Consider the following 24783-nt stretch of genomic DNA (forward strand, 5'->3'; position numbering starts at 1 on the left):
TTTGGAAGAAAAAATTGGATGACTTTCCAGTGAAAATAAATCATTTCCAAGTGGGCCTGAAATGAAATTGCAGGGACACCATCCTTCACACAGAACCAAGCACAAGTATGGATACTCACCGTCATGTTTCACTCCAATTCATTTGGTTGTAAGCATTTGGGTAGATTATTTTACTCTTTTGGTATTTCCTTTTGGGGGGAGTTATTATAAATTGTCTATAAATAACAACAACTCCCTTACCTAAAATTTCCTTATAGTCTTATGTAGGGCAGTTGGAAGCAGGGGAGAACTGTAAGACTTAAGAAAGATTTGAACTGGATTCCTGAGGAAAAAGGAAAACTGAAAAAGTTAAAGTGGCTTTAAGTTCAACAAACTTCCAAAGCCAATCAGAAAACACCACGTGGGAAATCTTAGTGGATGGCTACAATACTAACAGCAGAGTGAGCAGCAATTCACATTTAAACCACCAGGCTGTGTGCACAGTCTTTAGATGTGTGGTTTTCAAACTGTGTTCCATGGAGGCCCATCGTTTTCCTAGTGTTCCATAGAGACAGAGGTGTCTCAGGGGTAGGGGTACTGAACTCAGCCATCAGCCCTGAGTTCAGTACCCCTGATTCTGAGCCCTTATGACCCACTTCAACCACCATGATGTGGGCTTGTATCTGTTTACCTACTGGTGTTCCTTGTAAGAGCCGTTTGAAAAAAAAAATAAATAAATATATATATATATATGTTCAAGAGAAGGGGAGGGGGGAGAAGAGTTTGGAAATCATTATTATGGATCATTTCCCTTAGCTTCTTCTAAGAGTCTCTCAAATGAATCCCTAGCAATTCAATCCAGTGCCCCTTAAACTGTGAGCACCACACTTAGACATGGGCAAGCAGGGCACCTTGCCATAAAGTGGGCTTCATGTTTTAGAGGGCTTTCCTCAAAAATTTCTAAGTCCCAGGGCATCCCTGGTGGTGCAGTGGTTGAGAGTCCGCCTGCCAATGCAGGGGACACGGGTTCGAGCCTTGGTCCGGGAGGATCCCACATGCCGTGGAGCAACTAAGCCCGTGCACCACAACTATTGAGCCTGTACTCTAGAGCCCGCGTGCCACAACTACTGAAGCCCGCACGCCTAGAACCCATGCTCCGCAACAAGAGAGGCCGCCGCAATCAGAGGCCCGCACGCTGCAGCAAAGAGCGGCCCCTGCTCCCCGCAGCTGGAGAGAGCCCACGCGCAGCAACGAAGACCCAACACAGCAATAAATAAATAAATAAATAAAATAAATTTTTAAAAAACATTTCTAAGTCCCCTTCAGTGCCTGGGACTGGTTGGGTCCAGCAGTGCCATCCAGGCAAGTTACTTCCTAGCCCGCATGGTTCCTGGTCCCTGTTTCTCCTCTTCAGAGTGCTCTCTGAAACTCTACCTGGTATGGTTGTCCCAAGGAACTCTGGAGCTTGCCCCTATGGGGTTTTTCTGGGATCACATGGCCAAGCCCCAGTTCCAGGAGTGCAGACTGACAAGCAGATTGTTCCTACTGGCCAATGCAGTATTTATTTCACAAGATAGTTTAACATTGGGTTGCCAGAGTAGTGCTGACATTCTGATTTGGGGTTACTGACACTCACAAAAGACATAAGAAAAAATCAGGGCTTTGGACAACTGATAGTCCACTGCCCATCTTCGGACTTGAGCTGCATCTGTGGGCCTGTGCATTGGCTCTTGAGTGTCCATGCTCCAACTACAGTGCCATCTCTGGTCTCGAGCACCCAAGGGTATTGACAGTGGTAGCAGGAATCCTTCTCGAGCACCCAAGGGTATTGACAGTGGTAGCAGGAATCCTTTACCTCTAACCTTTGCAGCTGGCACCCAGGGCAGTCACCCCGCTCCTTTTGCAGGCGACATACCACATATCAGGGAGTCCTCAGGAGTGACCACACCTGTCTCCTCCAAGGCCTTTGAGATCATTGCTGTGCAGCAGCAGCAGGCCTTCTGATCAATGTCCTTTCTTTCCTCTGATTGATATGGTGACATCGTGTTCTCCCAGGTAGGTCTTAAGGCCTGCCAGATGAGGGATGGACATTCCTTGAGTAAATGGACCTGTGCTCTTCCCATTAGATCCACAGGCTCCTCTCCCATCCTCACTGAAGGTGGTGGTGTGGAAGTTCAGAGTGTGTTCAATGTTAAGAGAGATAACATTCTAGGAATGCAGTGAGTATGGCCTAAAGAGTTCAAAAGAAGTCATGGTTGGAAATATGAGCTATTTTACATTTAAGGTATAAAATCCTGAACAATAAATTTAACATGAGCAGAAAATGAATTATGGTTCACATTTTCCTGCATCCCCTGGACAAGACTTGCATTTGTGATCATGATCAATGATAATGATCTCTGAGAGAATAACAACCTCCGAGAGGATCACTGGAAGCCAGTGTGAGAGGCAGCATGACGGATGTTCCCACATCAGGAGTAATGATACAAACAGTGCGAAATAACTGATTTTAGGGAACTGCAGGAGCAAAAAGATCTATATTGTTTCTACAGAAATAGCTTGCGAAAGCCACGACATTTGAGTAATAACTGTGTTGCTACCTTTTTCTTGCAGTGGAAGATATAAATTAGCTGGGAACAGCATATTTAACGAGAAAGAGCATGAAGAGATAGTTCCTGGGCCTCAACAGGAACAGATTGGGACTGGATATTACAAAGAATCTTTCATTCACTGATTGGATAGAAGACAATTATGATTATCTCTACTCCACCTCATCTTTCATGGGCCCACGAACTTTGCATCTTCCAAACTACCAAAGAGTGCTCTTTCTAAAATGCAAATCTAATCAAGTTTTTCCTGCTTACAACCCTTCAATATCTAGGAAACCAAAATGAAATTTTTTGGCTTGGCACATAATTTCCTTCATAATTTGTCTCTTAGCCTCATCTTCTGTAATACCCCAAGAGCTACTCTATGTTCTAATCACACAATTGGCAATTTTCAAAATCCTCAGTGCTCTTAAATGTTCTACCCTTTCTTGGGATTCCCTTACCATTAACTGTCTTCCTAAATGATTCCTACATGTCTGGCAAGACCCACTCAGGCTCTCACCACCACCTCCCTGATGTCTCCTTTCCCCCCACCTCTCCCAGGCTGAAGGAAAGCAAGGGGCCAGTGTAGCTAGAGAGAATTGGGGGAGGGAGGGAGAGAGGATGAGTTGAGGTCAGAGGGTGTGGGGTACAGTTCCCAGAGCTCCTTAGAGGATTTTATTCAGAGACAGATGTGAAGCCATCAGATGCCCGCCCCCCCAGTGAATTGCACCTCCCAATATTCACATCCTTAAGAAGTCCCTTCCCATTCTGAACGTAGGCTGGCTGTATGATTCAGTTTAACACAACAAGGCAGAAGTGACACTGTGCCAGTTCTGAGCTTAAGTCACCAGAAAGCATGGAAGCTTTTGCTTTTGTGCTTTGGAAATCCCTGGGCACCATATAAGACGTTCAGCTACCTGCTGGAGAGACCATGTGAGCAGGCCATATGAAAAATGGAGAGGCCGGAGCCTGTATGGTGAGAGGAAGAGACCCAGCCATCAGTAGCCCAGCTGAGTCCAGCTTCCAGCTGTCCCTGCCAAGGAACCAGACATGTGAATGAAGCACCTTGGATATTCTAGCCCCACCCACAGACGTGTGAAGGTCCCGTGAGACATTCACTTGAGCCCCAGTCAATCTATACAAGCATGAAAAAACAACAAAAAGATTATACCAAGCCACTAAATTAATTGATAACTGAACTGGGACTCAACAGGTGAGAACGGGTCTTGGCATCAAGTATCGATGACAAGATGTTGGGTGGGGGGTGTGCGGCAAGGGTCACTAGCAAGCCCCACATCTGGCATCATGAAGCAGGTCTCCTGGACCCAATGGGCAGGCAAGGTGCAATCCTAGGCATCCAGCAAGACTGTACCCACACTTGTTGTTGGCCTAGCCATACTTTCCCACTCCCTATCGTGCTCACCCCATCAATTCCACACTTGACCGAGAGAGGTGAGGCATCAAACAAGTTCAGTGTGACAGCTACCCAAAGCTGTGCCAGGCGGTAAGGCAAGGCGACCATCCAGCTGGCAAGAAGCTGAGGACAGGAAACCGATATCTGATTAAATGGCTGAAGCTGATTACCAGCTAGTCCTTTGCTCTTCTGGTCAAGGGCACAGATTCTATCCCAGCTAATTTGGCTCTATTCCATGGCCACTGGCTAAACCTTTAATCCCAGCCAGGTGTCCAAATTGGACTCCCTCCATTAGTCTTGGAAAAGATAGGACAAGACACCATATTTTTTTGTTCTGTTTTTTATAAATTTATTTATTTATTTTTGGCTGCACTGGGTCTTCGTTGCTGCGCGCAGCTTTCTCTAGTTGAGGCGAGCGGGGGCTACTCTTCGTTGCGGTGCGCGGGCTTCTCATTGTGGTGGCTTCTCTTGTTGCAGAGCTCGGGCTCTAGGCACGTGGGCTTCAGTAGTTGTGGCACGTGGGCTCAGTAGTTGTGGCTCGCGGGCTCTAGAGCACAGGCTCAGTAGTTGTGGCGCACGGGTTTAGTTGCTCCACGGCATGTGGGATCTTCCCAGACCAGGGCTCGAACCCGTGTCCCCTGCATTGGCAGGCGGATTCTCAACCACTGCGCCACCAGGGAAGTCCAAGACACCATGTTTAACTCACAGGTTTTCTCAGGAAAATGCTGTGTTGTGAGTCCATATAACAGTAGCATCATCAGAAAAATAACTGGGTTCTACAATTCATCCACTCATCTCCTTCCTTCCTACACCCCAGCCTAAAGCTGTTCCTCTATTTGAATTCCCTATATCTATTAATGGGATCACCAGTCTTCACGCAGGCCCTCAGGTTTAAACTTTGACATTATTTTGAAGTCTCTCTTCTTTCCACCTACTACACCCAATCTGCACCTTGGTATCGTTTCTGCACGACTCTTAGCTCACTCTTTTTATTCCCATAGTCCTAGTTTAGGTCTATGTAACTTAAGTAAAGGGTTCCAGGAACTTCTTAAGTGGTATTGCAACTTCTACTTTTTCCTTCCCTCCAATCCATCTTTTATATCTTTGCAAGAATAATCTTCCTAAAATCTGTTCTGAGCATGTCATTTTTCAGCTCACAATCCAGCTCGCAATCCATCAATGATTCTCTAATTCCTGCAACAGGGCTGCAAACTCAAATACCTTCAGTTGATTTAGGTGTAAGATGTGACTGAATGTTTAGGATGACAGGGAGCTGTGGAGGCTTGCTGCCAGGTGGAGAGAATGGATCTGGCTAAAGACATTCACATTCCATATTTTTAGAACTACTGCTCTGACCAAACGAACCACAAAATTCCACATAATGAAGGGCAGACTCTTTAGTCTGATATTTGAAGCTTTCCATGACTAGATTCCAGCCTACTTTTCTAGGCCCAGAGCATTACTGTCAGTGTGTGTTCGGAGATGGTACATATATGGCACATGGCCGCTATTTTTCCAATCCTCGCCCATGGTACATATTGCCACTGATCATGGTCCTCTTTCCTGTTGGGCTCAGATTCAGGCTCAGGATCCTCCTTAACACAACACCCCAGAGAGCAACTATGAGCCAGGAGGGCTTAGTGTGCCAGTTAAAACCTATATGCCATTGTGTGCAACTCATGTCTGATCAATTCCAGCTCCGGCTGAATCCCCTTGTTCACTGTATCGTACTTGGCATGCAGACTAGAGAATTTGAGAATTTTGAAATAAACAGCCTGTTTAGCTGTTTTTCTCTGGCCCACACTCAGAGGCTGATATGCTCTAGGCTCAATCCCATTTTAGGTGAGCTGCCCACTGGTCACTACAGGTCATGGCAGGAGACCAGTTCTGATCCTGGTAGTTTGCTCTAGAGAGAGGTTTAGATGAGGACCCCATCTTAGCAAAAGCAGATTTCTTAGAAAGTCTGCCATCCCCATGCCCCACTTCTAGCCTTGCAGTGGCCGTTGATCTCAGAGACCCCATCCCTGCTGATACTGCTGTTTCAGATGGACTTACTCACAGCAAAGCTGGTCCACAGGATTTGGTCTGTTCATAGGTCATTTGTTAATGTTGTGTCTATAGATTCAGTCTCTCTAGAAGCATCATAATCTAGGTTGCCCGGTGGACTTAGATCAGTGGTATGTGTGGCTTGTGGGAGATATTTATGGGACAGCGTCCATACAGAGTCCAAGATTTCCCCACTGAAAAGTTTATTCTATTCTGTAACCCTTGCTTCTATGACTTGGGGTCTGCTTCCCCTTTTCCTATTTAATCGGGGCCTGCACATTCCAAAGAGCCCAATTTTCCTCTTTGTTTGACAAGATGTTTATACTTTCTTCTAAAGCAACTGACTTTATTCTTTGTCCTAAAGGAGAAAGTAAGACAGATGCTAATAGTATCACACAGACTAACTCAAAAACCCAAGGGAGGAAAAGTAGTAGAAGAATAATTTATTTTACAACATACTTAATGGAGCTAGTCTGTCTTCATTTATGATCCTCTTAAGAGGCCTTCAGCCTGGTACCTGCTGTAGTGGACATCACACATATTGTGCTCTAATGACAGATTGGAAATAGCAGAATTGGACATGAAAAAGGAGTCCTGCCTCACATGTCACCCTAAATGCTACTCTGCTTGCCCATATGGGCTAATATGCCTCCTGCAAAGCCTTAAAATTATTAGGTCCCTGGGGCAACCACAGCTAACAACGCAGCAGGTTTGAGGGTGAATGTGTAGGGTGGTCAAATTGCAACGGGGAGCCAGGACCCCCATTCTCCCCATGGCTTTAACCCACTGAGTGTCTTTTGCTCTTCAAAGTTCTTGTTTTATTCTTTTCTTTTGTTTGTTTTTTACTTAGGAATAAACTCTGATATGGAGTGAATGTTTGCATCCCCCCGCCCCCTTCCCTGTCCATATGTTGACGCCCTGATCCTCAATGTGGTAGTAATTGGAGGTGGGGCCTTTGGGAGGTATTAGGTCATGTGGGTGGAGCCCTCAGGAATCGGATTAGTGCCCTTACAAGAAGAGATATGAGAGAGATGATCCCTCTTTCTGCCATGTGAGGACACAGTATGAAGACAACCACCTGCAAGGCAGGAGGAGTTGCCCTCATGAGACACTGAATCTGCTGGCACCTTCATCTTGGACCTCCCAGCCTTCAGAACCGTGAGAAATAAATGTCTGTTGTTTATAAGCCACTCAATCTATGGCAGCTTTTATAGCAGCCTGAGCTGACTAAGACAAACTCCCACAAGAATTAGTTATATTTGAAGAGAAGGAAAGGAGGTAAAATCCATGCTAAGGACGACCTGCCAAAGTATCTCTCCCAGGGAGAGTGATTATTTCCATCTATCCCACCTGTACAAAAGGTGGAAGGAGGCGATCCATGGTGAGGATTCCAACCCCACAATGCCCCCTGGAACAGGGATTTGTCAAAGTTGGGGTTTTATCGTTAATAGACAAAGGCGCTGTAACAGGGTGGGGTGGGGGTTTCTGGAGAAGGCAGAACTTGATGACCCCTAGGAAAATGAACCCTCAGAACCACTCACGTTTCACCAAAAGCTTGTCCACCACTGATAATTCGCCTCAACTGTGACAAAAGGGTCAGTCCAGGCCTGGGTAGCTAAGCTTCCCATCTGATCCCTGCCCCAGCTCAGGGGACATACACTGTCCCCCAGGCCTGGGGCCAGGTGGAGAGTGTCCTTCAGCCTTGAGGTCTCCAGTGCACATGGAGTTGCATTTTATGAAAACTCATGGAGGATTTAAAAATAATTTTTTATTTTTTATTAACCATTTTACCAGTTTAATAGAGACAGTCGCTTTTTTGTGGAGAGGAAAATATAATTTTACCAAAAGAGGACACTTTGTGATCCTTACTCCCACCTAGCCACCCCCACAACTCTTTGTTTGATCATCAACGGGGTGACTCCAGATTAACGTAACGCACCACCCAGTGAGGAGTCACGCCTGAAATAGCCTCCCAGCTGAGAATGTGTGGGCTAAGGATGATGCCAGTGCTGGTAAGGGGTGACAGGGACCTGTGATATGTAACAGAATGTTTCGTGAAACAATGAACTAGTAACTGTCCTGGAAAACTGACAGAAATATGTCCCTCTCCTAACCGTCCTAGGGATTTTAGGGTTTTTTCGTAGTTAAAATTTTATTAGGAAATAGGAATACTCAGGAAGACTGAAAAAAATCACAAGATATGATGAAGAATTAATTAGGAAAAAGCAGACAGAGAAGGCCGTGACAAATAATAGCATATACAACTTCTCTCATGGCACCAATAGTCAATCTCCTGATACTTCTAGTTTTCTCAAAGCCATGTTTTATTTCTATCATTGTTCAATTTATTTCTTGGCAAATACTTAGGTGTTTTACTCATTGCCTTATATATAAAGTTAACAGTACATCTCCTGTGTTCTGTCTTGTCCTTTTTTTCCCTAGATGCTGCTTTAAATGGCAGGCCAGGGTGTAGGGTGTTTGATGTTCTCTGAGTTACCAGGAGTTTTGGGCTGTAAATAAATCATGAATGTACCACATCATTCATGAATTATACATTTTTGCTTGTGCTTTCTATAGAACACTACGCATCAAAATCGAATCCAAAGTACTGAAATTTTAGGCGGTTTAGATCATTAAAATAGCTGGTTATTCAGCCTTGCAAAAAGATTTTTTAAGAAAAAATCTATGTCTACGTAAAAATTCTTACCAGCTGGAAAAAGCACAGCCTTCCCTACACTTACCAACACCACGGTGATGCATTAGATCACAGAGGACATGAGGGGGTTTAAAAGCACAGAGTCCTAACGTCATGTGGTATATATTTCAATTTTTTAAATTAAAAATAGTACTTTCCATAACGTGCATCCTTTTAAGTCTTTGGGCTTGCAGCCCAATTACATGGCTAATATGATATTTTCTCCTCTTTCACAAATGGAGCACAGTCTGTCCCCAACTTACTAAGAACCCAACTTAGAAGTTCCAAAGCTTCATTCAGAGGTTGTTTGGTTGGAAGATTAAACACATTTTCGCAGAGAAAGAAGATGAGTGGTTCTGTCCCCATGCAAGCTCACAATCTGTTAACTCACAAGATACCAGCAATATGGACCTAACGATAATCTAGACAGTGATCAACAGATAGGAACATATTTCTATGGAAAACTGTATTCAGTTATTCAATTTGGGATAGGAAGAGCAGATTTCCTGTCATTCCTCCTTTGTTCCTGCCTTCCTTAGCTGTTATGTCACATAGACCTGAGGCTGTTCCACCCAGGCCGGGGCTGGGAAGAGTGGCAAAATGGCAAAAAGAGGGTCAGTATATATGGGTGCACCCATGTGGAGGGTTGATTCTTAATTCTAGGGTTCTTTGAACTCAAAATTATGTTTCATGTGTGTTTCATGCATGTGTGCACGTACCAATGTGTGTTTTCTAGAAAGACAGTCTGTTCCTTTTGTTAGATTCTTAGAAGGATCTCAGACCCTCAGACTCAAAAAAAAAAAAAAAATTAAGAATCACTACTCTTGCCCACTCTCATCACTATTATTCAACCTAGTTTTGGAAGTTTTAGCCACAGCAATCAGAGAAGAAAAAGAAATAAAAGGAATCCAAATCAGAAAAGAAGAAGCAAAGCTGTCACTGTTTGCAGATGACATGATACTATACATAGAGAATCCTAAAGACGCTACCAGAAAACTACTAGAGCTAATCAATGAATTTGGTAAAGTAGCAGGATACAAAATTAATGCAAAGAAATCTCTTGCATTCCTATACACTAATGATGAAAAATCTGAAAGTGAAATTAAGAAAACACTCCCATTTACCACTGCCACAAAAAGAATAAAATATCTAGGAATAAACCTACCTAAGGAGACAAAAGACCTGTATGCAGAAAATTATAAGACACTGATGAAAGAAATGAAAGATGATACAAATAGATGGAGAGCTATACCATGTTCTTGGATTGGAAGAATCAACATTGTGAAAATGACTCTACTACCCAAAGCAATCTACAGATTCAATGCAATCCCTATCAAACTACCACAGGCATTTTTCACAGAACTAGAACAAAAAATTTCACAATTTGTATGGAAACACAAAAGACCCCGAATAGCCAAAGCAATCTTGAGAACGAAAAATGGAGCTGGAGGAATCGGGCTCCCTGACTTCAGGGAGCTTTGTACTACAAAGCTACAGTAATCAAGACAGTATGGTACTGGCACAAAAGCAGAAATATATATCAATGGAACAGGATAGAAAGCCCAGAGATAAACACACGCACATATGGTCACCTTATCTTTGATAAAGGAGGCAAGCATGTTACAGTGGAGAAAAGACAGCCTCTTCAATAAGTGGTGCTGGGAAAACTGGACAGCTACATGTAAAAGTATGAAACTAGAACATTCCCTAACACCATACACAAAAATAAACTCAAAATGGATTAAAGACCTAAATGTAAGGCCAGGCACTATCAAACTCTTAGAGGAAAACATAGGCAGAACACTCTATGACATAAATCACAGCAAGATCCTTTTTGACCCAGCTCCTAGAGAAATGGAAATAAAAACAAAAATAAACAAATGGGGCCTAATGAAACTTAAAAGCTTTTGCACAGCAAAGGAAACCATAAACAAGACCAAAAGACAACCCTCAGAATGGGAGAAAATATTTGCAAATGAAGCAACTGACAAAGGATTAATCTCCAAAATTTACAAGCAGCTCATGCAGCTCAATAACATAAAAACAAACAACCCAATCCAAAAATGGGCAGAAGACCTAAATAGACATTTCTCCAAAGAAGATATACAGATTGCCAACAAACACATGAAAGGATGCTCAACATCATTAATCATTAGAGAAATGTAAATCAAAACTACAATGAGATATCATCTCACACTGGTCAGAATGGCCATCATCAAAAAATCTAGAAACAATAAATGCTGGAGAGGGTGTGGAGAAAAGGGAACTCTCTTGCACTGTTGGTGGGAATGTAAACTGATACAGCCACTATGGAGAACAGTATGGAGGTTCCTTAAAAAACTAAAAATAGAATTATAATATGACCCAGCAATCCCACTACTGGGCATATACCCTGAGAAAACCATAATTCAAAAAAAGTCATGTACCAAAATGTTCATTGCAGCTCTATTTACAATAGCCAGGACATGGAAGCAACCTAAGTGTCCATCATCAGATGAATGGATAAAGAAGACGTGGCACATATATACAATGGAATATTACTCAGCCATAAAAAGAAACGAAATGGAGTTATTTGTAGTGAGGTGGATGGAGTTACAGTCTGTCATACAGAGTTAAGTAAGTCAGAAAGAGAAAAACAAATACGATATGCTAACACATATATATGGAATCTAAGGGGAAAAAAAAAAAGGTCATGAAGAACCTAGTGGTAAGATGGGAATAAAGACACAGACCTACTAGAGAATGGACTTGAGGATATGGGGAGGGGGAAGGGTAAGCTGTGACAAAGTGAGAGAGTGGCATGGACATATATACACTACCAAACGTAAAACTGATGGCTAGTGGGAAGCAGCCGCATAGCACAGGGAGATCAGCTCGGTGCTTTGTGACCACCTAGAGGGGTGGGATAGGGAGGGTGGGAGGGAGGGAGATGCAAGAGGGAAGAGATATGGGAACATATGTATATGCATAACTGATTCACTTTGTTATAAAGCAGAAACTAACACACCACTGTAAAGCAATTATACTCCAATAAAGATGTTAAAAAAAAAAATCACTACTCTAGCAGATATAAACAAAGAATGGAATGAGATTTCTTGCCAGCATTGTTCCTCCATCCTAGGTAATCTCCCAAGACATTTAGAGTAAGTGAAAAGGCTGGTAAATAACTCTTTCCCTGAGTACCCAAGTGCGCTCCATCCTCACTCCCAGCAAACCTGGGTGTCCCAGAAACCTTCCCTCAGACCCACTCCCCCAGGTCCAATTACTTAAAGAGTTAATTCCTGGCCCAGTAGGGGACCTCCAGGGACCACTGTCTGTTCTCATTGGCTCATGCCTTGGCCACACCTGTGGTTAAATATTTTAATATCAACCCTGGGTCTCCCACTCACTCACGGTATTGACTTGGAGATAAACTGCTTTACTTAACAGCTTCAGTTTCCTTCTCGGTGAAATGAGGGATGAAAATACCACCTAGCTTGCTGATATGATATGAGGATTAAACAAGAGAGTGTAAATTAAGAGTAAGGGCTCCATAAAGATGAGGTACCATCACCTCCTTATTATTTAGTGGTTATTATTATTATTGACATGCTCTAGAAAATACTTCACTGACTGAGAGGTGAAAACTAATGACCTCAATCTACTAACTCAAAAATTCTGCGACTCTATGGCAGACATATTTCCATGCTTCTGATATCAGAAATTGATGTGCCATCAGCGATTCCCTTCAGAAGGAAACATTCTCTGTAACCTATGCTTTTCCATTGCTAATAATTTCATATGCATTTGCACACCTTAGGCAGGGTCGGCCAATTAGAAGACTCATGAATACTGTCCGTGCTCCAAGAGTGCAGGTTTGGGAATAGGCTGATTGTGTCCAGATGGTTTTAGCTATTCTATGGAATGATCTAGCTGATGAACTATGTCATCAGCATTGAAACAAGAAATTTTCAGCCGGGAAAAAGAGAACTCAAATCCTTCTTTGCATAGCTTTGTAATTTGCATACCCCAATCTGGGGGCTTCTATAGAAAACTGGAATGATCTTGTCCTCCAGAGCGCTCCGTACGTTTGGCAATGTCCCCACTGCCGCGACTCCCACGCACTGCTGCCGGCAGCATTCCTGCATCAGCATCTACATTTCCTGATGGAACAACTGCCTCCATTTAGGTGCCCTGTTTCTTACATAATTGCCTCCAAATAAATTCTATATAGTTCCATATCCAGGAAGCTCTAATTACCTTTCACAGCCTAAGTAAGGACCCTAGACAAACTCCCTCCTCCCTTGCGACAGGGTTCAATGTATAACACCTTGACATATCATCTATTTTTAAGCTGAAGGAATTTGAGATATGGCATGTGCAAGAAAGAGTTTTGACCTTCCCTTGAAGCAGGACATAAAACTCTACATGAGAGGTGCTCTCCCTAAACCCAGAGGAAAGGAACATCCTTCTTTAAGACACTAAGTGGAATCTGAATGAACAGGCCTTGCTGTTTCCCCAAGTTTACTACATTTATTAGCTCATACCTTTTTTATTCTGTCACATTTTCCCACCACTCTCCTGTCTTCATGAAACCTAGCATAAAAGCAAATGAATGTGAGGGTGTGTGAGAAAGAGAAGAGTGAGTGAGCTTGCAACTGCGTGAGGCACCTTGCATGAGAACAACAGAAACTGACTGTGTGTGAGAGGTGAAGACAGAACAGAAAGAAAGGAAAGAAGGAAGAAGGGAAGGGAAGAGACATAATTTCTATAGTATCTAGCATTAGATAGAAGCAGCAGGCCATAACATTAGAGTGAGGACCACACCCAGTCTTGGGGCTCTGGGTTCCTTGGCCCTGCAGGGTTTCAGCTGGTGGAGGCTGAAGTACAATGCCATCTGGGCAGTAAGCCTGGACTCAGGTCTGTGGGGACGTCCTGGAATGCTCTCACTAGTCTTCAATGCCAGAAGGGCAGCTTGGTGAGCAAATGCTTCTTTCACGGGATCACAAGAGATTGGTCCATCAGAATGATGCCAACAAGCTGATTTGGCAAGGCTCCAATTTTTTATATGGACAGGGCGCCCTCCCCCCCCACACACTTGGGGTAGCTTACCCATTAGCTCTGCTCTTCCATGATCATGTTATTCCCAAGAAAGAAGGCAGGCAGAGCAAAGTCTATCTAACTAGTGGGGAAGGAATCATTGAAATAAAGGGATCATATTTCCCAGAAGATGTTGTAGGACTTGGAAATTGTATCTCAAGTTTGGGGCCAAAAGTATTCTTAAATTTTGCAGATGTGTAGTACATCTTAGGTTAACCTTGGTCAGAGTGTAACTCATTCAGAGAGAGACATGAGAGACATGAGAGACAAACTGCAAAATTTCCCTAAAAATGGAAACTTAAAGACTCTGGTTAACTGAATAAAACTATGATCTCAATGAATAAGAATGGCAAAGTAGAAGACAAAAGAAAATGAAGAAAAAAGAGAAAAGAATCAGGGACTAGTAGAGGACAAAGCACACCTGTATTTTGGGAAGACAGGTTGTCAGGAAGGAGAGGAAGTTGAAACTGGGGGCTTTGGTGGTTCTGCTTCAAGACGATGAATAGCCCTGAGCCTGACGCCTCTTCAGAGTGTCTGTGCCAACGAGGACAGCAGAGCCTACAGGGAGTCTCAAACTTGAGAGGTAGGTGGCTTTTATTGAAAGTGTAAATTCTAGGGTCCCAAGGCTGTGGTCCTGATTTGTAGTCTTATGTGGGATCCAGGCATCTGCATTTACAGATGCTCTCCAAGCTGATTCTGATATAGATGGTCCATAGGTCACGTTACAGGAAACAGAGACAAAGTTAAGATTCTTTTTTAATGATTAAAAGAAAAACAAGTTACAAATGCAAACACAAGCACTTCCTCCAGGTCACAAGGTGAAATTCCAGGCCCCTTCAGGGCCTGTCTCTGGGTCCTACCCCAACTGTCCACCCATCCCTGTGACCTCTCCTTTTATGGGCTCCCCAAGCCTACAAGCTGCTTGGATGGTAAGGAAGGCTCTGCCTGAATCTGAAGACTATTTTCTCTCATGCAAACAGTTTTTCTAGAACACTGTGTTACTATTTTTTTCCATGGAGGGGTAGGAAATCAATGAATGTGATGGTCATTTTTATAGGTTCAGAAAGGCAGAAACAAGTGGACCAGTACTTGAATATAAGAAGCAGCTTAATTTTTGTGCAAGAACAGCAACTTTTAAAAAACATTAAAAGAAAAAGTTCCCCAAGCAGTTGAAATGTAATTACTTATACCAACATTTTCCATGTAGTAAATTAAAATGATCGAGAAAAGGTCTACCATAATTGATAAAGAAAGGCTATTCAAGAGGCTGCAGGACACCCAAATGGCCCCTTTCCAACCCTAAGAGGATGGGAGACAGACAACCTGCCTAATCCAACTGGTGCTCAGAATGTGTTTACAAGGATGAAGCCATTTCCTTTTTTTGTCAAGTCATTTTCTTTACTTACTATTTTGCATTTAAATACCCAAAGAAATGAATGGGTCTGAAGGTTATTTAATTCAACAGGTATTTCTGTTGCCTCAGAATTGCAGCTGAAATCCAAAGCTGAGACTGATAGCTAAGGAGTACTACAAGTTCTAAAAAGAGCGACGCTGGACACAGCTATTCAGGATTTGTTAAGAGTGACCAAATGTTATTTTGTGGCCCTTAGCCTAACACCCACCTCCGGCTTGTCTAAGAGAAGGCTAGGGATTTGTTGGAGGAAAGAGGCTTTCTTTGAATAGATTTGTCAGGAGAATGGGCTCTGGAATATTCCTCTACCTCCAGTCAGGTGAAGGAAGCAGTCAGAGAACCTCTCAGAGCCAAGAGTGTGGCGTCTGCCACAAAGGGAAAGGGACAGCTCACCTAGTCCCCAGCTAGATGCTCAATGAGGTGCCCCAGTTCTCCGACCAGAGCCGAGAACCTATATGTGACTATAGGAATTTGGGTGTGTGCCTGATGAAGACAGAGGTGGCCCCTGTTGGCCTCTGATGGCAGGGCAAGGAGAGTGGCCTGATCTTCTAGGTTTCAGCGGGAGCAAGGGGGCGGGGGACAAGTGAGGAAAGACTGAATGATGTTTTCTAGAGGGCCAAGTGGATACTAGGAAAAGCAGCTGAGCAGAAGAGCTGAGTGGGAACTACCCAAAGAGTGCATTACACGCAGCAGAGAATAGAGCAGAGGGGAATTATGGAAGTGGGCATGGGGAGTGTCCTTCAAAGAACTGACAAACGTTCCTCACAAGAAAACTGAGCCAGCATTTGGGCTGTTTTCCACGAGAGAAAAGGCATTCAACAGCCAAGAGAGATACTCAAACAGCACTGGAGAAATAATATTTTGCCCCTTTTCCTATCATCCTTCTTCCCCTCCACCCTTTACTCCAAATGTGGATGAGTCAATAGCATCCTGGGGAGGACATGAAGCAAGGACAGACCACAGTCCCCTCCCTAAATCCAGGGTTCTGAGCATAGGCTGGGCATGGGCAGGGGAAAGGCAAGAAGCTTTGAACTAGATGAAGAGAGCAGAAGTTTGTGTTTTTTAAAAAAATTATTTATTTATTTATTTTTGGCTGTGTTGGGTCTTCATTGTTGCGCATGGGCTTTCTCTAGTTGCTGTGAGAAGGGGCTACTCTTCATCGCGGTGCGCAGACTTCTCATTGCGGTGGCCTCTCATTGCAGAGCATGGGCTCTAGAGCACAGGCTCCGTAATTGTGGTGCACGGGCTTAGTTGCTCCGTGGCATGTGGGATCCTCCCGGACCAGGGCTCGAACCCGTGTCCCCTGCATTGGCAGGGGGATTCTTTTTTTTTTTTTTTAATTTTTCCTCTTTGATTTCTTCAGTGATCTCTTGGTTATTTAGTAACGTATTGTTTAGCCTCCATGTGTTTGTCTTTTTTACGTTTTTTTCCCTGTAATTCATTTCTAATCTCATAGCGTTGTGGTCAGAAAACATGCTTGATATGATTTCAATTTTCGTAAATTTACTGAGGCTTGATTTGTGACCCAAGATGTGATCTATCCTGGAGAATGTTCCGCGCGCACTTGAGAAGAACGTGTAATCTGCTGTTTTTGGATGGAATGTCCTATATATATCAATTAAATCTATCTGGTCTATTGTGTCATTTAAAGCTTCTGTTTCCTTATTTATTTTCATTTTGGATGATCTGTCCATTGGTGTAAGTGAGGTGTTAAAGTCCCCCACTATGATTGTGTTACTGTCAATTTCCTCTTTTATAGCTGTTAGCAGTTGCCTTATGTATTGAGGTGCTCCTATGTTGGGTGCATATATATTTATAATTGTTATATCTTCTTCTTGGATTGATCCCTTGATCATTATGTAGTGTCCTTCCTTGTCTCTTGTAACATTCTTTAAAGTCTATTTTATCTGATATGAGTATAGCTACTCCAGCTTTCTTTTGATTTCCATTTGCATTGAATATCTTTTTCCATCCCCTCACTTTCAGTCTGTATGTGTCCCTAGGTCTAAAGTGGGTCTCTTGTAGACAGCATATATATGGGTCTTGTTTTTGTATCCATTCAGCCAGTCTATGTCTTTTGGTTGGGGCATTTAATCCATTCACGTTTAAGGTAATTATCGATATGTATGTTCCTATGACCATTTTCTTAATTGTTTTGGGTTTGTTTTTGTAGGTCCTTTTCTTCTCTTGTGTTTCCCACTTAGAGAAGTTCCTTTAGCATTTGTTGTAGAGCTGGTTTGGTGGTGCTGAATTCTTTTAGCTTTTGCTTGTCTCTAAAGCTTTTGATTTCTCCATCAAATCTAAATGAGATCCTTGCCGGGTAGAGTAATCTTGGTTGTAGGTTCTTCCCTTTCATCACTTTAAGTATATCATGCCACTCCCTTCTGGCTTGTAGAGTTTCTGCTGAGAAATCAGCTGTTAACCTTATGGGAGTTCCCTTGTATGTTATTTGTCGTTTTTCCCTTGCTGCTTTCAATAATTTTTCTTTGTCTTTAATTTTTGCCACTTTGATTACTATGTGTCTCGGCGTGTTTCTCCTTGGGTTTATCCTGTATGGGACTCTCTGCGTTTCCTGGACTTGGGTGGCTATTTCCTTTCCCATGTTAGGGAAGTTTTCGACTATAATCTCTTCAAATATTTTCTCTGGTCCTTTCTCTCTCTCTTCTCCTTCTGGGACCCCTATAATGCGAATGTTGTTGCGTTTAATGTTGTCCCAGAGGTCTCTTAGGCTGTCTTCATTTCTTTTCATTCTTTTTTCTTTAGTCTGTTCCGCAGCAGTGAATACCACCATTTTGTATTCCAGGTCACTTATCCGTTCTTCTGCCTCAGTTATTCTGCTATTGATTCCTTCTAGTGTAGTTTTCATTTCAGTTATTGTATTGGTCATCTCTGTTTGTTTGTTCTTTAATTCTTCTAGGTCTTTGTTAATCATTTCTTGCATCTTCTCAATCTTTGCCTCCATTCTTATTCCGAGGTCCTGGATCATCTTCACTATCATTATTATGAATTCTTTCTCTGGAAGGTTGCCTATCTCTACTTCATTTAGTTGTTTTTCTGGGGTTTTTTCTTGTTCCTTCATCTGGTACATAGCCCTCTGCCTTTTCATCTTGTCTATCTTTCTGTAACTGTGGTTTTTGGTCCACAGGCTGCAGGATTGTAGTTTTTCTTGCTTCTGCTGTCTGCCCTCTGGTGGCTGAGGCTATCTAAGAGGCTTGATGGGAGGCTCTGGTGGTGGGTAGCGGCAGGGGGATTCTTAACCACTGCACCACCAGGGAAGTCCCAGAGAGCAGAAGTTTGACATTAGATTGATCTGGATTTCCTAATTACTGAAATAATAGTGTCCCAGTACTTGGAAGTGACAGGTAAAGCTAAGGGATCTGCCTGAGATATTGTCCAAAGGCAGAGAAAGGAGAACAAATAGGATGTTTGATGGTACTAAGAGAGGAAAAACAAGACAAACAAAAAATGGACATTTCCTGATTGAATTTTCTTGAGTCCTGCCTATTGATTAAGCCAGATACCTTTGCAATGTGCACAGGCTATAAAGGATAGAAACATGAGTAAGACTACTGCTGTCACCAGAAAACTTGGACAAGTGCGGCTGGATTCCTGACTGGGAACTTGTGTTTGCTCTCCATGACTTTGCAGCCTCCCCCAGGCTAAGAGGAGTGCTCCTTTGCCTCAGGGAGGTTTATGTTTCAGGGCAGAAAGCAGAAATACAGGAAGGCAATCTGTCCTTCTGTCTTTTGTAAAAGGTGGTATGACTTGTGAAAATATTCGGTATCCATTAAGGAGAGGCAGAACAAAAGGAGTGTCTTTGAGGGTCAAGAGAGGGGAAAAATATCCCTCAAGTGGAAAGGAAATAGAATTCAGCTGGATCCATAGGTAGCAGGAGACTGCCGCTCCTTCCAACAGCACCATAAATGGGAGGACAGAGCTTAGAGGGGAAGAGTAGACCATGGAGAGAGGGTATGTCCCAGCCAGCAGGCTCCATTCAAGGAATGGTGAAGACTTGGATAATGAAACCAAATGATGAGCTCAGTGGGATACCTGTGAGCTTCATAAATTCTCATTCATACCTAGGGAAAACTGAATTCTCTGCTAATCTGGAGGTATTGGGACTTGGAGTCAGATACAATATGATCTTTGAATTGCCATTTATTGATCATCAGTATTTGGAGTTGTAAATTCATATCCACTACATGAGAAAAAAAAAAAAAAAAACCAACCTATAAGTATCTAGATAAATGTCACAAGAGAGGTATATGATAAGAGGCTGAGAAAAGATCCTTCAAGGAAGGGGTCACCAGCAAGTTACTTTATGGAGCAGATAAGATTTGAAATAAGCCTTGGATGATATGTAGGATTCAAATGACAGTAGAGGCAAAGGGATGAAGATGGAAAAGTCAGAGGGAAATAGTGTGTAGAAGCACTTTACTGCAGTTATCCATAGAGGATGCTACATAGGGAGATCAGGGATGAGAAATGGAATTGGGTGGGGCTTGAATGGGAATCTGAGGATTTGTATTTATTTTGGCAGCAACAGGGAAACACTGACAGTTTCAGAGCTGAACTTTAGAAAAAAATCAATCTGGCAGAGAGATATGGGGTGGATAGAAGGAGAAAGTGATCGAGATGGGATGGGAAACAGGAGGTTATTGCTGAAATCCAAGCAGGAGGTCATGAAGGCCCGTGGCACAGCAGATGGTAGTAACCTTCAATTATAGGAAGGGCTGTGTAAGATATTGAGGAGGTAGATCTTAGACCTGCATGGGTGTGAGACAAAAGACTTCTAAGCGTCAAGCCCAGCTGATAGGAAAAATCATAATGCCATGGTAGAACTGGGAAATAGTAGAAGAGAGGTAATTTACAATTGACAAGTTCTGAACTTGAGTTTAACCTGAAAACTGAATTTACAATTAGGTAGAGATGTTAGGAGTGTAGACGGGTTTAGAGATGAAGAGTTAATGGTGCCTTCGTAGCAAAGTTGCCTATCTCCATAGCTGGGACTTCCCTTCGTGGATGTCTCAGAATGATTTGCGGGAGGGAGGGGGAGGGGGAGGGGTGGGCTGTGGCAATGAAGGCACAGAGAATTGAAATGCAGAGCTGGGCAAAGAATGTGGCTCAGTCCAGATACTGAACCTGAGAAGAACTGGTTTTAAAGAATTTTTTGGTTTACTTGAGACTTTCTCCCATTTTCCCCAATGATCTTTTTACCCCTGGGCCCCTTTGTCTTTCCCAGCACCTTTCAAGCTTTCTGTCCCATGGACTTTTCTCAAAAATAGGATAAATATACATATACCTGAGAGCCAAACAGACTTCCTAAGTTTGGAGAGGCTCTGCTACTTTCAACTTGGTGGACCTGGGGAGCATTTCTCCATCCCACTTGGTCTCAATTTGCTTTACCTCCCACCCCCAATTTTTTTTAATGGAAAAACACAAATTAGTAGGGTTTTTGGTAGAGAAGAAATGAGATAATGTATAATAAAGCACCAGATAGAGTGACTGGTAAATATTAAAGCATCAACAAATGTTAGTTCCCGTCTCTTCTGCCCTGCACCTGTCAGTAGCAATTCCTAATAGAGATGAGGACCCCCCGTAGGAAGCACTGAATTCCACACAGAAGAATGCATGGAGACCCACACCCTTATTCAGCTCCATAAATGGCAACTCCATCCTTTTAGTTGCTCGGGTCAAACCTTGAAATCATCGTGAATCCCTCTTTCCCTCTCACATCCAACATGCATCCCTGAGCAATTTATATTTTATTGGTCTGTTTACTCTTTTAGTGCCTGTCTCTCCGCTAGGAAATAAGCCCCATGAGGGCTGGAGCTGGTCGGCACACAGTGGCCTGCACCCCAGAGGCTCTTAAGACTAGGTGAATGAATGCATGTGAATGAAGTGGGAAGGGGAGACCGGCTGCTTCAAGCAAACAGAAGAAAATCTGGCTGTAGATGCCTCCAGCTTCTTATGAGGTAGCATATTTCTTATGAGGGAAGAATAGAGTTGTATATTGCTCCCTTCCAACTTAAGGAGACTGATATGCCAAAGAGTTTGATCTTGTTCAAGGAAAGGCTAATTCCCCAGCTTCTATGGGTATTCTGTGCTACTAACGGGCAGATATCCTGAGAGAATGGCCTTTTGTTTAGCAGAGAGCCTTAATGAGGTTAAGGATTTACCAAGGGAGGCTTGCGTGGGTTCAGAGCAGTGAAGTGGAGAATAAAACTGTTTACATTAAAAGGAGCAGAGTATTAGTTTCCTAGGGCTGTCATAACAAAGTAAAAGAGACCTGGTGCCTTAAACAACAGAAATTAAATTTCTCAGAGTTCTGAAGGCTAGGAGTTCAAGATCAAGATGTTAGCAGCGTTGGTTTCTTCTGAAGCCTCTCTTTGGCTTGTAGATGGCCATTTTCTCCCTCTGTCATCACATGGTCTTTCCTTTGTGTTTGTGTCCTAATCTCCTCTTCTTATAAGGACACTAGTCATATTGGGTTAGGGCCCACTTTAATGACCTCATTTTAACTTAATTACCTCTTTAAAGACCCTATCTCCTGTGACTGGCTTATTTCACTTGCATGAGGTCCTCCAGTTTCATCCATATGAACCTGGATTTGGTTGTTGCATGTGGTAGAATTTCCTTCTTTTTATTTACTTATTTATTTATTAAAAAAATTTTTTTGGCTGCACCTCACGGCTTGTGGGATCTTAGTTCCCCAACCAGGGATTGAACCCAGGCCCTCGGCAGTGAAAGCACAGAGTCCTAACCATTGGATCACCAGGGAATTCCCAGAATTTCCTTCTTTTTAAAGGCTGAATAATATTCCATTGTACGTATACACTACATTTTCTTTATCTATTCATCCATCAATAGACATTTAGATTGTTTCTATATTTCGGATATTGTGAATAATGTTGCAATAAACATGAGAGTGCAGATACCTCTCTGAGATTCAGATGCCAATTCTTTTGGATATATACTCAGAAGTGAGATTGCTGGATCATATGGTAGTTCTGTTTTTAATTTTTTTGAGGAGGCTCCATTCTGTTTTCCATAACAGCTGCACCATTTTCCATTCCCACCAACAACATACAAGGGTTTCAACTTCTCCACATCCTCATCAACACTTGTTGTCTTTTGTGTTTCTGATAATATCCATCCTAATAGGTGTGAAGTGATATCTCATTATGATCCCAAGCTCATAGAAGCAGAGAGTAGAATGGTACCAGGGGTTGGGGGGAGGAGGAAATGGGGAGTTGTTGCTCAATGGGTATAAAGTTTCAGTCATGCAAGATGAATAAATTCTAGAGATCTGCTGTACAATACAGTGCCTGTAGTTAACAATACTGTAATGCGCACTGAAGAATTTGTTGAGAGGGTAGATCTCAGATTAAGTGTTCCACACACACATACAAAAGGAAAGAGACAGGAGGAAACTTTGGGAGGTGATGGATATGTTTATTACCTGGATTGTGGTGATGCTTTCATGCATATTTGCTTATGTTCAAACCCATCGAATTATATACATTAAATATGTGCAGATTTTTAAAAATATATATTGATTACTCAGGGTTAGGACTTCAACATATGAATTTTGGTGGGGGACACAATTCAGCCACAACAAACAGGTAGAACATAGAGGTTGGAAAGCTGGGAATGAGAGAGGGATGAGGGAACACAGAAGCCGCATCCCATGGAGGGAGGCCAGGGATCCTGCAGAAGGAGGCAGATGGTGTTGGGGAGTCTGCTAGGTGTCTGCCAAAAGCCATCTTCCCTTCTTCCGGAGGAACAGAGTTTAGTTGTGCATATGACTGCCTGGCTAGAAGCTGTTTCCTAGTCACCCTTGTGGCTAGGTGTGGTCCTCTGACTATGGAATGAGAGTGGAAGTGACATATGCAGCTTTTGTTCACTTGTTTAGAAAGAATGTGACTGCCCTGCATTTCTACTCTGTCTTATCTGTGAATGGTAACACAGACTTGTCTACAGCCCAGCTTTGACGGTGCAGTCAAGGACAAGGCCCTAGGGGAAGGCAGGGAAACAAGATGAAACAAGAGCTTGGAACCCTGCGTGACTGTGAGGAGTCATCTGCTATATGAGAGTGAAATAAACGTCTACATCGTTAGCCTCTGCACTTTGAAGACTGATATGGCAGCTCTGCCTTTACCCTAAGTGACACAGACAGCAAAATATCTTCCATGGCCCCATGACCAGTGTATTTTTTTAAACTCTTGTTATGAAACCTTTATAACAGATAAAAAAGAGCAAAAATGGAAAAATTAACCCTATGGATCCATCTAGTTTTAGACTTTATCAGCTTTTTGCCACATTTACTTCATCTATTTTTGTCCAAAGGGTTTTAAGAAGAGTCATGGTTCGTTTTAAATTTTTTGCTGTACTGTCCAGCATTGTAAAACTATTTCAAAAGTTATTTCAAGCTTTTGTAAATGTTTGCTACACAAGAACTTGTTGTATCAGTGAGGAAATCAAAGAAAAATGTGTGACTTTTTCCCTTGTAAGGTGCCAATGGATGGAGAAAGGTCAAGAACCATAGGAAGTGGAATGTGAGGTGGATTGAGAGTTTAGCAGGACTAGGAAATCTGAGCAAGGAGCAAGCACAGCAGTCAAGCCCCTTGGGGTTTGCAGAAATCTTGGGAAAGGCACTGAACTCTCCATAGTATGTTGGATAGGTACTCAAGCCATTTTTGTTTAAACAGTAAATACGAAAGCAACTAAATACATAGACTAGAGGACTTAGGGACACCAAGATGACAACTGGCATATGCTTAGTATATACATGAATGAAGAGATGAATGAGAGAATGAACCTAGTATATGAACTAGAGAGCGTACTAGTGGGTACAATACCAACTTTGGTATTTAAACTGTAGAGGGCCATTTCAGACCAAGATGAAAGAAAAACATGGGACAGATCTGTATGACTTCTCTCAGTCTTCAGACCCTTGATCAGAATTTTATCTGGTGCTCCATTATCTGGGCCTGAAATGAACCTTCCTTTGTCTTTGCCTTTGCAATCACTGACTCTCAGCTCTTGTCTCCACCCCTCTCACAATTAAAAAGGGGGGAAGATATCCAGGAGGCTGATATTCCACTTGCTTGTGAGGTGTTCAATTTGCCTTATTTGACCATATTTTTTTCCCAATGAGGAGTAAATAAATCTACTATTAGCTCTGAGAAGCAGTCCCACCAGACCATGAATGTTTTTATTTCTTGATCACTTACCAAACCAAAAGTGTGCATCTTGTTTCCTGATGCAAAAAGCCAGGATGAAATATCCAAATGAAGTACAATGTGTCTAAAAGGCAAGTGGAGACCAGATAACAAAGGTGCTGGTTTTCAAGTTTTTTCATCATGATTTTCAAGCTTTCCTAATTGGGGCTACAAGTCCATACTCAGATGGTCTGTTTTATCTGATTTTGAAATCTTAAACCTATTTCCTCCTCTTACAGAAACCCTAGTTTCTGAGATAGCACTCCATCTGCATATGCATCTCAAGGTGGGGATGCCAAAGGCTTGTGATAGGGTTTCCTAATGTGCGAGATAAACTGCCCTAA

The 24783-nt window shown here is 42.7% G+C and overlaps 1 protein-coding gene across 4 annotated transcripts in view; it reads right to left on the reverse strand.

Moving 5' to 3' along the window:
- The window catches only part of BBS10 (Bardet-Biedl syndrome 10), a 179663-nt gene that overhangs the window by 128099 nt on the left and 26781 nt on the right, over positions 1–24783 (reverse strand). The window contains exon 3 of one of the 4 annotated variants that reach the window (XM_059934704.1): positions 1988–2048. The exons of the other annotated variants lie outside the window; for them this stretch is intronic. Coding sequence (XP_059790687.1) covers positions 2042–2048 — 7 coding nt within the window. The 3' untranslated portion in view covers positions 1988–2041. Of the gene's footprint in view, positions 1–1987; positions 2049–24783 lie in introns of those variants that run through there. 4 annotated transcript variants of the gene reach the window in all.

The sequence above is a fragment of the Balaenoptera ricei genome, chromosome 10, assembly GCF_028023285.1.
Source record: "Balaenoptera ricei isolate mBalRic1 chromosome 10, mBalRic1.hap2, whole genome shotgun sequence".
Taxonomy (NCBI): domain Eukaryota; kingdom Metazoa; phylum Chordata; class Mammalia; order Artiodactyla; family Balaenopteridae; genus Balaenoptera; species Balaenoptera ricei.